The sequence below is a fragment of the Ursus americanus genome, chromosome 6 (genome assembly GCF_024610735.1).
Source record: "Ursus americanus isolate L20-20 chromosome 6, mUrsAme1.1.p, whole genome shotgun sequence".
Taxonomy (NCBI): domain Eukaryota; kingdom Metazoa; phylum Chordata; class Mammalia; order Carnivora; family Ursidae; genus Ursus; species Ursus americanus.
Genome location: NC_142132.1, coordinates 7,477,254 through 7,492,710, shown reverse-complemented (window position 1 = coordinate 7,492,710; position 15,457 = coordinate 7,477,254). Strand labels below are relative to the sequence as shown.

Genomic DNA, 15,457 nt, shown 5'->3' with positions numbered 1-15,457 from the left:
CCTGGACGTCTGTGTGCTGTGTGTTACAGGCTGCCTTATGGTGACAGAACCACAGCAGAATGTGGTTTCTAGAAAAGGTTAAGCACCTGGAGCACAGACCCCAAGATGTTAGACTCTTGCAGCCTCCCCGGCCTGGGTCGCAAGCCTCCAGCGAGACCGAGACCGGCTGACTCATTCTTGGACTTCACACCTATCTACTTGTGCTGACGACGACTCTCTCTCTCCCCTGCCCCGTGGGGCTGGCTTGTGCTAACCTGGCCTCGGGACTGCAAAGACTCTCTGCTTGATTTGGGGGTAAAAGCTCACTAACTCTCTCAGTGGGAAACTGGAAAGGTATCTTTCTGAAGGCAGTTTTATGAAGCCAATCTTACAAAAAGAACATGGGAAAAACATGCAGGACGAGGACCTGTGCTATCCCATAAGGGAGTCACTGATTTTTAAATAAGCTTCTAGAGCCCCTGGGCCAGTGGAGTGCCTCCTTCCTGGTCATCAGAATGGGGATTCAATTCAAAGCCGTGTCAGGAAGCAAAGCTTCTCAGGTTTTGCCTGACCAGGCGTCAGCCTCCGGTTGTGCCCTCTCAATAGCAATGAATCATAAAATGTCAGCTGCATCTTGGGTTCAGGGACAGTGACACAGGACACCAAGCTCCTCGAGGGGCCAAGGCACAAGGACATGGAATTGGGATGGCTGGAGAGAACACTCCGTCAGCCCCATCAAGGGCAGCAAGGAGCCTGGCTTGAGGGGCTCTAGAAGAAACCCGAGCGGCTGGTAACCTTCGGAGTGGTAACCAGAGCCCTGCCCTCACCACCTGGGCAGGGGTGGCCCATGGCAGCTGCCACAGCTTCTGGGAAGCCTCTGCTCTTACAAAAAGAGGCTTGGTGGGATCCCCCAACAGAGAGTATAGAGGGGTAAGAAACACACCGGACTGAGCATTAGGAACACGGGCCTCAGTCTCCCCATCTGTATGAGGCAGGGTGCCCACCCCTTACCTGCAGGGGCATCCAGAAATGTGGAGGGAGCCAGTATTCCCAATGGCAACAAGAACTGTGAAGGGACAGAAAGGTCCCTTTTGCCCATCCCCTTTGGCATTCCCATCCTGGCTGTGGGCACACATGGAGCATAGGAAATGGGCACCTGCCTGCGATTCAGCTCCCAAGTCACGCGCACCACAAAGCTGAGCGCCGTTACCGAGAGGAGAGAACTGGAAGCTGGGAGAACTGTTCTAGAAAACTGCCGATAAATGTGTATTACCTGTTAACTAACCCCACTGAGCTCCTTGCCGAGGCGGGGAGAGAGCACAAGCATACATCCAACGCACGCTACTCAACCGTGGGGCATCACGGGGCCCCCTGTCGTTCCGGTGGGGCGCCTGAGCTTCAGAAGAGTGTCACCCCTCACCTAGGGATGCAGGGCCAGCCAACAGCACAGTCTGCAATCCCAAGGCCATGCTCCTGCAGTGGGGCCAGGCTGCCCCTCACCGGACCACCCTGGCAATGCACTGTGGTGGGTGGTGCCCAAAGTCTGCCTGGCAGTGTCATCGCCCGTCCTCTGGCACCACCATGGCCCCCTCCCCACCCCAAGGCAGGCCAGCCTGGGTGAGAAGGCAGCCGGGGAGGCTCCCTTTTCACTTGTCACCGTAAACAGCCGTCCTGTGCCAACTACACTTTGCACCTTCTTCCAGTCTGTACGTTATTCCAGAAACACTGTCGAAACCAATACATGGTGCGAGGAAACATTTAAAGCACCCTCTATGGACAAACCTTAAACTATTGTAGGGATGGAAAAATCACACGTACGTCCACGATAAGTAAAAATAAATAAAAAATAAAAAGGAAATGAAAAAAAAATCATACACCTGCATGCCTGTATGGGGATGTACTTTTTAAAAATGAAAACAAGGCTCTCTTTAGCCAATTTCAGTTACTAATCTGTTTCTTATAGGAGGCGCTGGTCCAATGATCATATTCGAAATGGCTAGCCCCGAGAGACGGCAGCAGTGGCAGAGACCAGAAACTGGCGTGAGCGGCCCAGGCGCTGCTATGGCTGTGCCTGCAGTCTCGGTCACATGCTCGTTCTGAGAAGTCGAAAACGTCCCACCTCCAAATTGTCAGCTTTCTCATACGGGGTGCAATCACATTCCACTTTCAACAACAAATAGTGGCGGAGTTAAAAGACCAAAAGCTATGAAATCTCAAAGTGAAATCTTTCAACCCCGCACGGCCCAACACAGCCAACTGGTTTACCCTGTAGAAATTAATACAGAGAGTGCCCCCGGGAACAACCCTTTCATGTACAGAGTAGTCTTTAACAGCCAAGTAATTAAACACAGAAAGTAAGGGCTTATAATTAAAATGCTGACAAACCTGAACCAGAGTGGCACTAGTAGGGCTGCTATAATATTTTTACAATTCCCTTTTATACATAATGCATGATCCTTCTGCTCAAGTTTCTCTATGTTCTCTGCCTGTGAAATAATTTACATTAATAAATAATTTATTACCATAACTCCTAAAGTAATTATGGGTTTCCATGCGATTTTTTTTTTTAGCATATGAATTGTTTTGTTCTCTGTTCATTGACTTGTATTTACACAACTTTACCTAGTGGCCCTTTTGCAATAATTGGTATTGCATTTGCTTTCTCACATATTATTTGATTTCCAGGTGTCTCCTCGCCTGAGTGGTGAGTGTGTAGTGTCCACCGTCCCTGCGATATAGAACTCATTTAGTGCGTGCAATTAGCCAAGGGTGGTGAGAGGAGCATGCCCTCACCCCACTTGCCCTGCTTCACCGGGGTCAGCGTGAAGAAGCATCTCCCATGGCGAGCAACGGAGGACCTGGGGGGGGGGGGCTGCCTCTCCCAGCACAGAGCGCTTCCGTCAGGTTTGGCCAAGCCCCCTTCTCCACCCACTAGAGATCATGGCCAGCAGCAAGGGCTGGCCAGCCTGCCGAGCCAGCTGACCAGCGGGCAGGCCACGGCCCTGAAGCTGCCACCTGACCAAGGTTTCCTGTGTTAAGAACACAGGAACCAGTCATGTACATGGCTCTTCCCCAGAGAAGCTGCTTGCAGAGGAAATTCCCGCTCCGCACAGAAAGTGTTCTCGGGATGGTATGGGAGGGGAGAAAGGAAACCAAGAGGCAAACACTGTCTCTGCTGTAAAGAGCCCTTCGGGGACCGGGCTGGGCTCACAACCTAATAAGGAGCAGTGGGCCTTGGTGCAGAGCAGGCCGGGCGGTAGCCTGGCCCCACTGTGCCCTGCTTCTGCCACTCCACCTCGTCCTGGCTTTGTTCTCTCCCTAACTTTGGGAAAGCACAAAACTGCTTCTTTATATCAAGTTCCCAAACTTAGGGTATGTGGGGGGGAGGGGAGGAGAGACAACGATGGGGAGAGGCCCATCATCCAGCCCACAAAAACATAAAGTACTTAAAAAGAACACACATTGTTGTCAACACTTGATTACATGAGTAAGGCATTTTATCTAAGTGGGTGTAGGGGAGGCCGGGCTACTCGAAAGGGTGGCTTTTTAAGAGGAAGCAAACAGGCCACTGTACTCCCCACCCTAATGTGCTTGCCTGGATTTTCTTAAGAATGTTCAGGAAACTCAAACTCTCACTGGCTTCCAACTAGGACCCATGCAATGGGGGTTTGGGAGGGAAAATGCCCTGAGTCACAGGGCCAAGCTGTCCCCAGCAATCACGGGAGAATTCCACCGATCAGGGCCAGAACATGAGTTCTTTATCTCCAGGAGACAGACAGGGGGATTGGTGATTATAGTAATAGGACATTTTGTCTTGGCTGATCATTGCCCAGTCCTGGAAAGGCTCAAAACCCTCTTGAAAAGTCCTGCCAGACCCACACAGTGCCATTAAAAAGCAGGCATGCCTAAGATGAGACCTCACTACCTGGGATGCCCTCCCCGGTCACGGGGCAGGGTGGGGCCACACCTCGATGCACAGGTTAAAACGGGCGGAGCGGTCACCTGAGCTTCTGCCAGCGCTCAGGCTTGGGAAGGCCCCGGACAGCTGACATTCCACCTTGGCAAGTGCCCAGGAAGGGGCTGCAGGTGGGAGGGACTGAGCTGGTGCCTTCTTTGTGCTGCTGTCTCTTTAAATCCTACCAAGAACTGCAAACTGCGAGATGAGGGAACTGAGGCTCAGGAAGAGGGGCTGATCTGCCCTCGGCTTTGAGGGTCCCCATCCACAGGGAATTCACTGTTTCTCGATCTCTCGGCTCCACTGGACAGAGGTCCCCTTGAGGGCAGGGGCTGATTTACTTCCTCTCTGTGCCAAGTGCCTGACACGTAGTAGATCCCCAATAAATACGTACTGGAACAAACCACTGAAATGAACCGTGGTGAACGAAAAGCCTTGGTAATGCACGCTTCAGATGGCCCGGGGTCTCCCCAAATCCAGGAGGGGCCGGCCAACAGAAAGATGAGCACGTGGGACAGAGAGCAGCCGAGGAGAAGGAGGAGAGGACTCCGCAGACCCCCACCCGGCCATTGCTCCGCTGCCTGGCAGTACCCTGGAGCCAGACTACATCAGGCATGAATGGCCTTGAGATCAAGACCGACACCTCCACCACCAGTTTACCAAGCTGGCCCAGTTGAAAGCTAAAGCCCAGGCTAGGCTGAGGAGCTGAGCAAGCCCAGGGGCCTCCCTCTCCTTCCCGGCAGGACAAAGGCAGGCAGTTTCAACACAACACAACGGAGTCCAGCCCGTGAAGCAGGCAACAAGGCAAGCTTCTGAGCCACGTGGCTAGGTCGGTGAGGGTTTGTTGAAAGCCGTTAACCACCAACGAGGTACTCAATCAAGCCCCATGTAGGGACAAGTTTCAGAAGTGTGTCACGTGGGTAACCCAAGGCCAGGTGATCTCCCTGTTTCCATTTCCTCTGGGTGGCAGCATCAAGAGGACCACCTGGGGCTCTCCCACCGAGCTGTGGCTTGTAACTGAGAAGAAAACAATCTTCCTTCTCCCCCAGCCTGGGTCCAACTCTGCCAAGGGAGCTTGGTGGGGAGTCACCTCACTAGGCCTTGGTTCCCCTCTCTGCGAATGGGGCGTCCCCACCGGCCCCACACCAGAGTCGCTGCCGAGTCCCAGAGACCCTGCGAGGAAGGAGGGGCCTGGTGCTCACGGCGACATACCCAGCACCCCTGCCACCCTCATCACCCCATCGACAGGATGGAGTCTAAAAAAGACAAAGTAAACACTGTGCACAGCGTCAAAGGCTGAGAAAAAGGGCAAGAAGACCTGACACAGTCCCGTGAAGACAGGCCTGGAATCCGAAGGCCTGCAGGGGTCACCCACCATGGGAGCTTGGCTGCTGCCTCAACACAAACATTAGAGAAACTCATCCGGCAGGGTTTCCCCACAGGAGGAGGAGTCATGGGGAGACGGCAAAAGGGGAGATTGTGCCCAATCATCTGGAGCTCAGAAAAATCAATATAATCAATACAGTCATCTCCTCTGCCCCCATATGAAAAAGAGTAATTCACACTTGCGTGGGCACAGGAGACCAAAACAACCCTTCTGGAAAGCACGTCAACAATATGAAGCAAGAGCCTTAAAAATGCTCCTGCCCTCTGGCCTCTCTAAGCCACTCCTGGGAACTCCTAAGGAATAATCCAGAAGGCAGACAAAAGACAGAGACTTAGACACATCCTCACCGGTCATCACAACAGCAAACAAAACAGCCATTCCACCCAACAAACAAGAAACAGTTAAACCGTTAAATACACGTTGATGCACAATGTGGTACCACAGACTCGTTCAACCACACGGATGGGCCAACGCTAATGCACTGGGGAACCGACGGTAGTAAGGACCACCAAGTGAAACCACACAAAAAAAGGTTTTTGTATATAATTGTATACGATCATTCATTCATCGTAGACTTGGCTATGTAAAAAATTCAAAGAACATAAAAATACACCAAAATAGTACCAGGAGTTCTCACTGGGTACTGGGGCTACGAGAGATTTTTATTTTATACTTTACACTGTGGTATGTCTTCTGAATGCCTCAAAGCGAACATGATTACCTTAATAACCAGACAGAAACTCTCAACATTACGGTCGGAGATGACATCTGTCAACCACACCCCAGCGCCCTCCTATTCACGCAGCCCCACAGCCCTGGTTGCACTCCAGCACGGCCGGGCCCGAGGCGGATCAAGCACAGAGAAGAGACCCCACTGCTGCTCTGTGTGCCTGTGTCCAGAAAGGGCTTCCAGTGTCTCACCTGGAGAACTCAGGCCCTGGTGGAAGGACTAGAGAAGGACTCTTCACAGCCACCTTGGTTACTCACCCATAATTCCACAAGAGAAAAGTGTCGGTCCTTGACTCATCTTCTTTGGCGTGTGCTGAAAACAACCAGAAAAGCTATTCACTCTTCAAGTCATAAGAAGCACGTTTGCACATGACCCTGCACTGATCCCTCGCTAAAGTCACAATTAAAGGGGTAACTGCCTTTTGCCAACGTCAGATTAGGGAAAGGAGAAAAAAGTGTTCTAAGAGGCAACATCTGCCCATAATTAGACCTGGACTCTGTGTCCAAAGTCTCCAGTGAGTTATGGAGTCCATCAAGTTAATGGCTTCAAAAAACACACAAGAAAGCCCCACGACTTCTGACACTGGGGGATTTTTCCATGTGAGAGCTGTGGAGGAGGGTGTGATACATGGGGTTCACTGAGCTGCGCGGCAGGGAGGCAGCCCCACAGTGCAGGCTGGGAGAAGAGGGGGCCTCTCGAGGACAGGAAGAGCCCCCAGGGAGGAGCGGAGGCCCGTCTACCACCCTCAGCTCCTTCCCTCCCCTGAGACACAGGAGAACAGCTCTTCCTCTATACAGAAGCACCAGGTACAGCTCCAGCGGGTGGCCCTGTGCTGCGCGAGCTGTTCGCCGCTACAGGGAGGCCCCCCCAAGGCCCCCTCTCTGAACTGAAACAGAAACTCAAAGGTCGTGTTTGGTCGCAGCAGAGCCATAGCTTTTGAACTCCTTGGCACCGTATTTCAATGGCTTCCCTTCCAACCGTAAGCATCCCACATCTCCCCTCAAACCCCACACTTCACCTCATAAAATGCTATGGCCGCTGGGAGAGAAACAGGCCAGTGGGGCCTAGAAGGGCCCCAAGACTAGGCACTGCTCCATGGCTACACAGTAACCTGAGCACAGAACATTCTGGGCTCCCCTGTGCTGGTTGAGGCATGGGTCAGGCGGCCTGTTCTGACCTCTGGTGAGGAGGAGACGGTGCCCACTGGGGCCCCAGGAAGAAAGGTCTGCCTCAAGTACTCCCAAGGCTCATTCCTTCCTTCCTTCACCCACTCCTAAGGACTGGTAATTATTCACATGCAGGCTGCGCTAGGGGTTGAGCGCGTGATGGGGAAAGAAGCTCTCAGTCCCAGAGGAGTCAGCCTGTCCAAGAGAACCCCAACTTCTGAGAGGAGCCCCAAATAACAGCGACACACAAGCATCCAGTCTGAGAAGTGGACGGGAACCCAGGCCCTGGGGCTCTCAGGCCTGGAAGGAGGAGGGTGGAGCTGACTAGGAACACCTGGCCCTCCCAGATAAAAGGGTGGTGAGTGCCTGTCCCCAACTCCCCAGTTCAGAGACCTTTGCCCTCGGTCAGCTACGTGTTCATCCAGTCAGGTTAGTAAGGGTCCATCCTGCCCAGCCTGGGACACAGAGGGGAAGGATGCCTGCCTTGGCCCTCGGGAAGCTCACATTTCATGGAGGACACAGTCACAGAGACAAACCATTACACTACAGAGAGCAGGACCAGAGAGGAGAGGGCCCAGGCCAAGGGTGCTGGGGTGTGGGAGGTCAGGGCTGGCTTCCTGGGGGAAGCACTGGAGCCAGTACTCAAGGACCAGGAGAAGCCTGCAAGGAGCAAAGGGGCTGGGGCAGGCCTTTTCCGGTACCCCCTCCTCAGTTTAAAACACTCCTTATATTTTCAGGACAGGTTGCCCTCCTGGATTCCACAGTGCCTTTAATCATCCTATCTATAGTCATACAGGGAAGTATCTGGAAAAAGTTGAAGGTGGCTGTGTCTGCCTCCCTCCCAAATGACTTGGTTAACACAGCAGGATGTGCACAGAAAGCCTCCACCAAAGCCACCAAATGGAGAGTGGGTGACAAAGACTCAAGAGCCCTGCCTCTGCGCCATGTGGCGCCGAACAATCAAGCATGCAGCCCCTGGGCACCAGGCAGGCTCTGCTCCCAGGAGGAGGGTTCAGAGACAGAAGCTGGGCTTGGCCTATGCCAGGGGCCTTGCCTGCCGGGGGAGACAACTCCGACACTACAGGACCACCTTGGTGTGAAGCAACCACCCACTGGGGAACCAGAGCCCCCACCCCACCCTTGGGTCGAGGGGGCAGGTGGCAAAGCGAGCCAGGGCTGGCGGCCCACAGAAACCCAAACCAGGATTGGGCCGGGGAAAGCGGAAGACAGCTAGAAGCCTGGAGCCGCCTGGCTTCTGCACTGGGACGCGGACGCCACCGAGGAGGGCTTGGGGTTTACAGACAACAGGAAGCAAGCCAGTGAACCAGCTCACAGACTTGTCCTTCTGCAAAGCCGGCGTGTTCCTGACAGAGGGGCACGGTGGGGCCCTCCAGATCTGGGCCCTCCAAGGGACTGTTGACACCTGCGTGGGCACCACAGAGGCTGGGGGTCTGTGCCTGTAGAGGGAAGCACTGGCCCGGCCACAGGGGCTCCCGGGCCCTTGCTCACGCGTTCATTCGCTCAGCAAGGATTTATCCCTGTTGGCTGCAGACCGTTTGTTCCCCAGGCTGGAGGACGCACACTTGGAACGGGAGTGGTTCTCACTGCCCTCAAGGCCCTGCTCTGAGCCACCACCAGCCTCCACACAGAGACTGATCCAGCCCCCTAACTGGTTCCTGGCCTGTGCCCCGGGCCTGCCCTCCCTTCCCCACCCAGAACCTGCAGAGGCCAGCCGACGTCCTTCTTCTGCTTATGAACCTCCAGTGACTTCCCACAGCAACCAGAACAGAACCTGGCCACCCCTCTCCCCACAGCCACCAGGCCCGTGCGAGCCAGGCCTGGGTGCAGGAGACAGGCGCGCCTGCTGCCACCTCAGTCTCTCCGCGACAGGCTCCTCACCTCATTCCGGCCACCTTCCCTGACCATCCTGGCCAAAGCGCACCCTCCCCACCCGCGCTTTTCTCTGAGTGTTCGCACTGCCTGCGTCAGCTCCTTTGCTTCTGTGCTTATTCTCTGCCCCTGAGAATTAAGCTTCTTAAGGCTGCCATCTTGTCCCAGCACAGAATAGGTGCCACGTGACTATCGGGTGACCGACAGCTATGGCCACCTGTCTGCCCAAGCTTGTCTTGCTCCTGCTGCCACTCACCCAGCAAATGCAGGGCCAATGGAAACAGACTTTCACTGGGCAGAGCTTGCCACCTACCCATATCGCTGGGCTCATGCCAACTCAAAACCTGGTGGAGAAGGGAAGAGAGCACCAGCTGGACAGCTGGGGGCCCCTCTGCACCCTAGGGAGTAAGAGAGCAGTGATCACTCTACTGAGATCTCACAACTTGAAGGAACACCTTCTCCACGTCCCTGTTCTCAGTGAAACCCGTTCCCGCTCTCTCACCAAGCACGTGAAAGTGCAGGTCCTTCTTCTGTTATCAGCACTCAACTCCTGCACTGGGACTCCTCCCTCCGTCCCTGCATAGTGTCTTGGCGGGACTACACCTCCATCTCCACTGATAAGAGATGGGCACAGGACGCCGGCGTGGCCAACCAGGCCCTCTGCTCTGGGGCTCTGAGTCCTGGACTGAGGAAGTGCTGGGGCTGCTTTACCCAGTGGGAGGCCTCAAGCCTGCCATGAGCACCTGCTTCCAAAACCCTGTGAGCTGCCCTATCCCTGCCCTTTCTGGGGCCTCACTCACCAGCTCTCCCAACATCTTCCCAGGATGTCAGGCCCAGGCATACCCTGATCATTGTCAGGTCTCCCTGAGTCCAACACAAGATCCCCTCTGGGCTCCATGTTGGCCAGAGCCAATTTATCCCCAGTATGCCTAGACTATGATAAAATTCCTGCTGGTTTGTACTGTTCTGCAGCCAGTCTTCCCAACCTTCAAACCCTCTGCACCACTGCAAAAAGGACGAGCCGGCCAATCACTACGGGCGATGCCCGACAGGCTGCAGGGACTCCCAGCCTCGGATTCATACGACACTCACTGTGCACACTGAAGTCAGCACCCAGGCCTTGGCTCGTATTTGCAGAAAAGAGGACAAGGAGCACAGCTCCCCTTGTATTTCTCCCACTGTGACGCTTCTATTCTCAAGCCTACCCCAGCACAGGTCCTGGTCTCTGGAGATTCCTCAGATCACAAGGGAAGGTTCTGGGATCAGATCCTCCACAGGGAAGGCAAAAGCTGGAAATCAAACTGGGGCTTCAGGGGCCATCTGTCTGACTAAAGAAAGAAGGCCTGACTTAAATAAAGACACAGTTCTGGTCTTAATGAGGAACTAGCTCCGACAGAAAATGGCAGAGCTCATTTCTGGCCATAATCACGCTTCTTCATAGCTCTGTTCTGCAGATTACTGACTAAAGGCATCATGTCACCTTTTCCCCCTAACAGTGTTATGGGGGAACCACAACGCGACACGGGCATACCCACACTCATGTGCTTGAGTGGAACAAGCAGATACCCCAGCCTCCAAAAAGGAACACAGTGAGACCATGGCAGCGGAAAGCAGAAGACAGAGCCATGCCTGACAAAAAAAGAGAAGCCAAGAAGGGATGAGCGCCCTTGTGTAAGAGGCTTTCAGAGAGCTGACGGAGACGGAGCAGTGGCCCAGGCTCCCCAGGCTCCCGGGGCTTCAGGGTTAGCCAAGGCTCAACTAGTGGCTTTGCCTGCTCAGGGAAAAGGTATCAGACTGCCTCGGACCGTCTGTGCACCTCTGGCTTCTAACTTGAGGCCAGCCCAGGGCCTGCCAGCGATCCTGGCTGGGCTGTTGAGCCCAGTGCCAAGTCCGCGTGGTCACAAGTATAAAGATCATCAGCACCCAGGCAGCTGGACGCAAGGCCTGTCACGGCCACAGACCCCGAATCACAGCCTGGGCCTCCTAATCCGACAAGAACAAAGGGAAGGACCTGCTCCCCAAACCAGTGTCGGCTGCTGGGGAAATACGTTGAGGTTGGGGAAAGCAAGGCAGCCTACGGCCATGCCCCACCCTCTCCCCTGGAACAGTCTCCAGACTTGAGAGAGGGCCGACACACCGGCCAGGGAGAGGAGGCAGGCCTGGCTGGGGAAGATGGTCACTCCGGCCTGGGAGAACAGGCCACGGCCTGAGCGTGGGCGTGCGGGAAGGGGCTGGGGAACACTGCTCCCGAGGTCAACCGTCTGGGCCGCCTTCCAGCGCCAGCAGCTAATGTTAGAACACTGGGAGGAAGAGCCCACTCCGCAGAGGAAAGCGACCAGCAGAGCAGGGGGAGGAAAGGGGAACTGAGCACAATCTTCACTGCTGTGCATTGTGCAAGCCGGGCCAGCGCTAGGGCCGGGCGGGGCCCTCGGGCCTCTCTCCCCAGGGCCAGGCGCCGGGAAAGGCAAAACGCGGAGCACTTGTCAGTCCTTTCTGCTGTTTTCCTCCATCTCTCTTGGGAACAAGGCCGGTCACTTGCCACAAGCATTTCGTTTTTAGAAAAAGAACAAAAGATCTCGGAGGGCAGGGAGGGAGGGGCTACAGGCTTCCTTGCCCAGTGCCTCCAAGGTCACTGGGTGGCCCCCAGGTGACTTTCACCCACAGTTTGAGACTTTCTCTCTTACTGCTGTGCCTCTGGGGCCTGCTTCTCTAATTCCAAAGTGGCCTGTGATTCATGTTTTCTTTTTTAATCTGAAGCCCACCGCCCCTCCTCTTTCTGTTATCTTCTTAGCCTGATTAGAAAACAAAAGAGAAATGCTTTTCCATGTTCCTGTTGTTATCTTGATGGTATTTACACGAGGATGGCGTTGCCAGTTTAGGAAGCTGAAGCAAAGCCCCCCAGGGGAGAGCACGTTCTAACATCACTTTACCCTCCCTTCCGTCTCATGGACGTCAGCACTAGGCTCAGACGATCTGGGGTCTTTCTCGGCTGCTCACTGTGCGTGCCTGGACTGGAAGGCGGCCTCCCTCGACTTTCCTGAAAAGATGAGTTTTCCTTCCCCCGCGAGGGCTGGGAGGCCACGCTTTTGCTGGCAGGCGCTCCGGCCATGTCTCCTCGAAGGGCAGCTCAGCTGAACTGGGGCCCACGTGCCCCGGGACCAGCTCCACGACTAGCCCCAGCCAGGCCGGCCCCGCGATGGGACCAGGCTCCGCAGCAGCTGCTGAGACCCACAGCACATGTGGAAGCGGCCAGGGACCCTCCCTTGGGACCTCCAGACAGCCCTCACCCCGGAGGTCATTTCTTTCTGGTAAGGGCTACTCCCGGTGTATCCTTCAGATTTCAGCAGGAAAACACCCCCCGCCCCGCACCCCCACCCCCACAGCAGAAAGCAGAGCGGCTCATACCTGCACCCTCAGCCGTGAACGTGAGCCGCCACCAGAGAGGAACTACAGCAGTGAGGAGCTGGGTGGCAGCTGGGCTGCAGGAACCCGTGTCCATTCACTCTACGAATGTCCCTGAGCACCTACCATGGCCCAGGCCCTGCTTCCAGGCCCTGGGCACTCAGCAACAAGCAAAAGAAACAAAATTCCTTGCCCTCATGGAGCTCACAGTTCCAAGCAGTCATTCAACAAACGAGATTGAAATGTCAGAAGGTGACAGGCATTAGGAGGGAAGAGAGAGAAGGGGAAGGGCAGAGAGCGTGGGGGAGGGGGTGGTTGTGGCAGAGTTCAATTTTAGGCTGAGTGAACAAAGAAGAAAGAGAGGGAGGGAAGGAGTCCTGCCAAGGGGGAGTGTTCCAGGCCGCAGAAGTGCAAAGGCCCTGAGGCAGGCTCATACTTCACATGTTAGCAAGGAGGCCAGTGTGGCTTGAGCAGAGTGGAGGGGGCGGGGAGAGAGCAGAGAAAGAGCTCCATGGTCACAGAGAACCAGAGTACATGGGCCTTGGGCCTCCTGGTAAGGGCTTTGACGTCTGCTCGGCCTGAGATGGGAAGCCAGCAGAAGGCTGGAGGTGAGGAGAGACCCATCTGCCTTGTAATTCCTCTGGCTGCTGGGAGAGAACAGCCTGAGGAGCCAGAAGCAGGAGACCAGTTACAACACATTTCTAGACAAGACAGGACAGCGGGTGGGACCAGAGCGACAGCAGTAGGGACAGCAAGAGGGAATCTATTTATAACTATATATTCAGCACAAACTGGAAAGGAAGCCGTGATGGGCAGAGACCTGACCCATCCTTGCTTGTGGAAATCTGCCAGCCTGGTGCACATGCGCAGTGGCACATGAAGGCCTCGGGTCCCCACGGCTTCCCCACACTCCTGCGAGGGCTGGACACCCAGCCTGGCCCAGCTGTTCTCCGCCTGACTGTTGGTGTGAGCTTGGGGAAGGAGCCCACGAGGGTGCTAGGGTGGGCTCTCAAGAGGGGCTACGAAGGGCACCAGGTGGGGTGCCAGGAACCGTGGCAGAGTCCTGGGGACTTAGCTCTCTGCAAAACCCCTCCTCGGGTTTATTTTTGCCAGAGTGGGACCTCTTCCCACCCCTTCTGCAGGGGAGCTGCCCCACTCACTTCTGAGGAATTAGGGCTGGAGGGAGGTTAAGAAGCTACTCTGGTCTCAGTCTGAGAAGGCCGAGCTATCTGCCTTTCTGGCCTAGCCCATCAGGCCACTTGGTCACAGGACAACTTTGGGAGAAGGCAACGGAGGGCGGCTGTCACCACGGCCCACCACCTTGGCCACCAGACCACACCCTCTTTCTCCATTGTCTCCCACCCTTGACATTCCCGATGCAGCCGCTCTCCGTCTGCGCCGCCCTTTGGAAGTGCCGCCTGATCTTGGCCCCCACTTGGGCACCACCTCCCTTCGGGAAACCACCTCCTCTTACCGGGTGGAGACCAGAAGGAATGTCAGTCTCAGCCTGGCAGGGGCAGCAGGACCCCATTTGGTTTCATTTACCAGGGTGCTGGCCTTCCCTCCTCACGCACCAGAGGACCCCCACCAGCTATGTCTTGCAAGCACATAGCCAGGCTCTGGGTTACGTGGCCCCGCTGCCCCAGCCTGCAACATCTCCCAGAGCTCTGCTCCTGGGCACTTTGGACTCAGTCTGCTAAGCCTGCATGTTCAGTCCACAGCCCCACTGCACATCCGGCCTCTAAAAAGGTCATCAGAGAAATGAGGCCCAGTGGGTCCTTACCAGCTCAGGGTTGAAGGTCCTGCATGCTACGGAGTCAGCTCCCTGGTTGTCGAGGCTTTTCCTTAGGATCATCACCATGGTAAGGACCTCAGGCGCTGGGCTCCATCCCAGGGTGGGCACGAGCCATCTTCGGTCGGGCAGACTTGGGCAGAGGTGACCTGCTGGGCACCTCCCAGGTGACTGGCATCAGCAGGAACAGCTCCCGATTGGCTGCTCACGCTTGGGGAAGGGCTCTTCCAGGAAATGGCCAAGTGCACTCAACTCTCTGGAAAGACAACAGAAAGGCAAGGGATTCAGGACTTGGGAAGACTGGGCCCCGAGAGAACTGCCCGCATACCCCCTTGCTGGGGCCCTGCTCGGAAACGGAACTGCCTCCCCGCTAAAGGAGATGCCTTATGGCTGCAAAGGCCAGGATCCCCTTCTGAGAGGCCCCCATGCCGGCCTGAGGGCACCCCTAAGGCCAATGCACTAGTGGTACAGCAATGGGTCTCTGTTCAGCCATGTGGCACCTTCAAGACCTATCTCAGGGTCTGGGTTGGTCACAATCTGCTGTCCCCAGAGTGGACTCAAGTCATATGGCATCTTAAACCCAGCTGGCTTTACAGACAGCCTCGGTATATGCCCACGGCTGAGGGTCAGACATGCATCAGACCCACAGTCAAAACTGAAGGGACTAGCCCTCAGGCAGCCTCAGGTGGCAAGGTGGCTACTGTCCTCCACCGAGTTATGAACAAAAGCTACTGGAAGAATCAGGAGGGTTCATTTAAAGGCATGTGTTTCCCACCCCTGGAAGCACCACGTTTCAACAACATTTGCAACACTGGGGGCCTTTATAGCTTTGTCCCCTTCCCCAGACTGAGCCGAACCAAGTCACAGCCCTTGCAGGGCTGTGGTGACAGCCGCCCTCCGTTGCCTTCTCCCAAGAGCTGCCCACACCACCCAGAGCTGCGAGCAGTGACAGGACCCCTCATGGCGCCATTCTGCAGAACCCGCCAGCACCTCCTCCCACGTCACCCCCCCCCCCAAGCAAATGCTAAAAGAGCACGGCCTTAGCTCAGGTTTGAGAACTTGCTCCTTACACATGAATTTCTCCAAATCCTATGTCCCCATCCCACCCCGCTGTGGTCACACCTTCAAAGAGAGTCACATGGATGCAAGGAACCTG

At 55.4% G+C, this 15,457-nt stretch overlaps 2 protein-coding genes across 2 annotated transcripts in view; both read right to left on the bottom strand.

The window, feature by feature from the left end:
* The window catches only part of FAM53B (family with sequence similarity 53 member B), a 72,786-nt gene extending 58,359 nt beyond the window's left edge, over nucleotides 1-14,427 (bottom strand). Inside the window, exons 1-2 of the mRNA XM_087862587.1 lie at nucleotides 14,293-14,427; nucleotides 6,309-6,363 (exon numbers count right to left, since the gene is read on the bottom strand). Of these exons, the coding sequence (XP_087718713.1) occupies nucleotides 6,309-6,363; nucleotides 14,293-14,370 (133 nt within the window). The 5' untranslated portion in view covers nucleotides 14,371-14,427. The remainder of the gene's footprint in view (nucleotides 1-6,308; nucleotides 6,364-14,292) is intronic.
* A 1-nt stretch (nucleotide 14,428) lies between these two features.
* Nucleotides 14,429-15,457, bottom strand: part of EEF1AKMT2 (EEF1A lysine methyltransferase 2) — a 73,260-nt gene continuing 72,231 nt past the window's right edge. Inside the window, exon 7 of the transcript XR_015724699.1 lies at nucleotides 14,429-14,557. The gene's annotated coding sequence lies outside the window, so the exon portion shown is untranslated. The remainder of the gene's footprint in view (nucleotides 14,558-15,457) is intronic.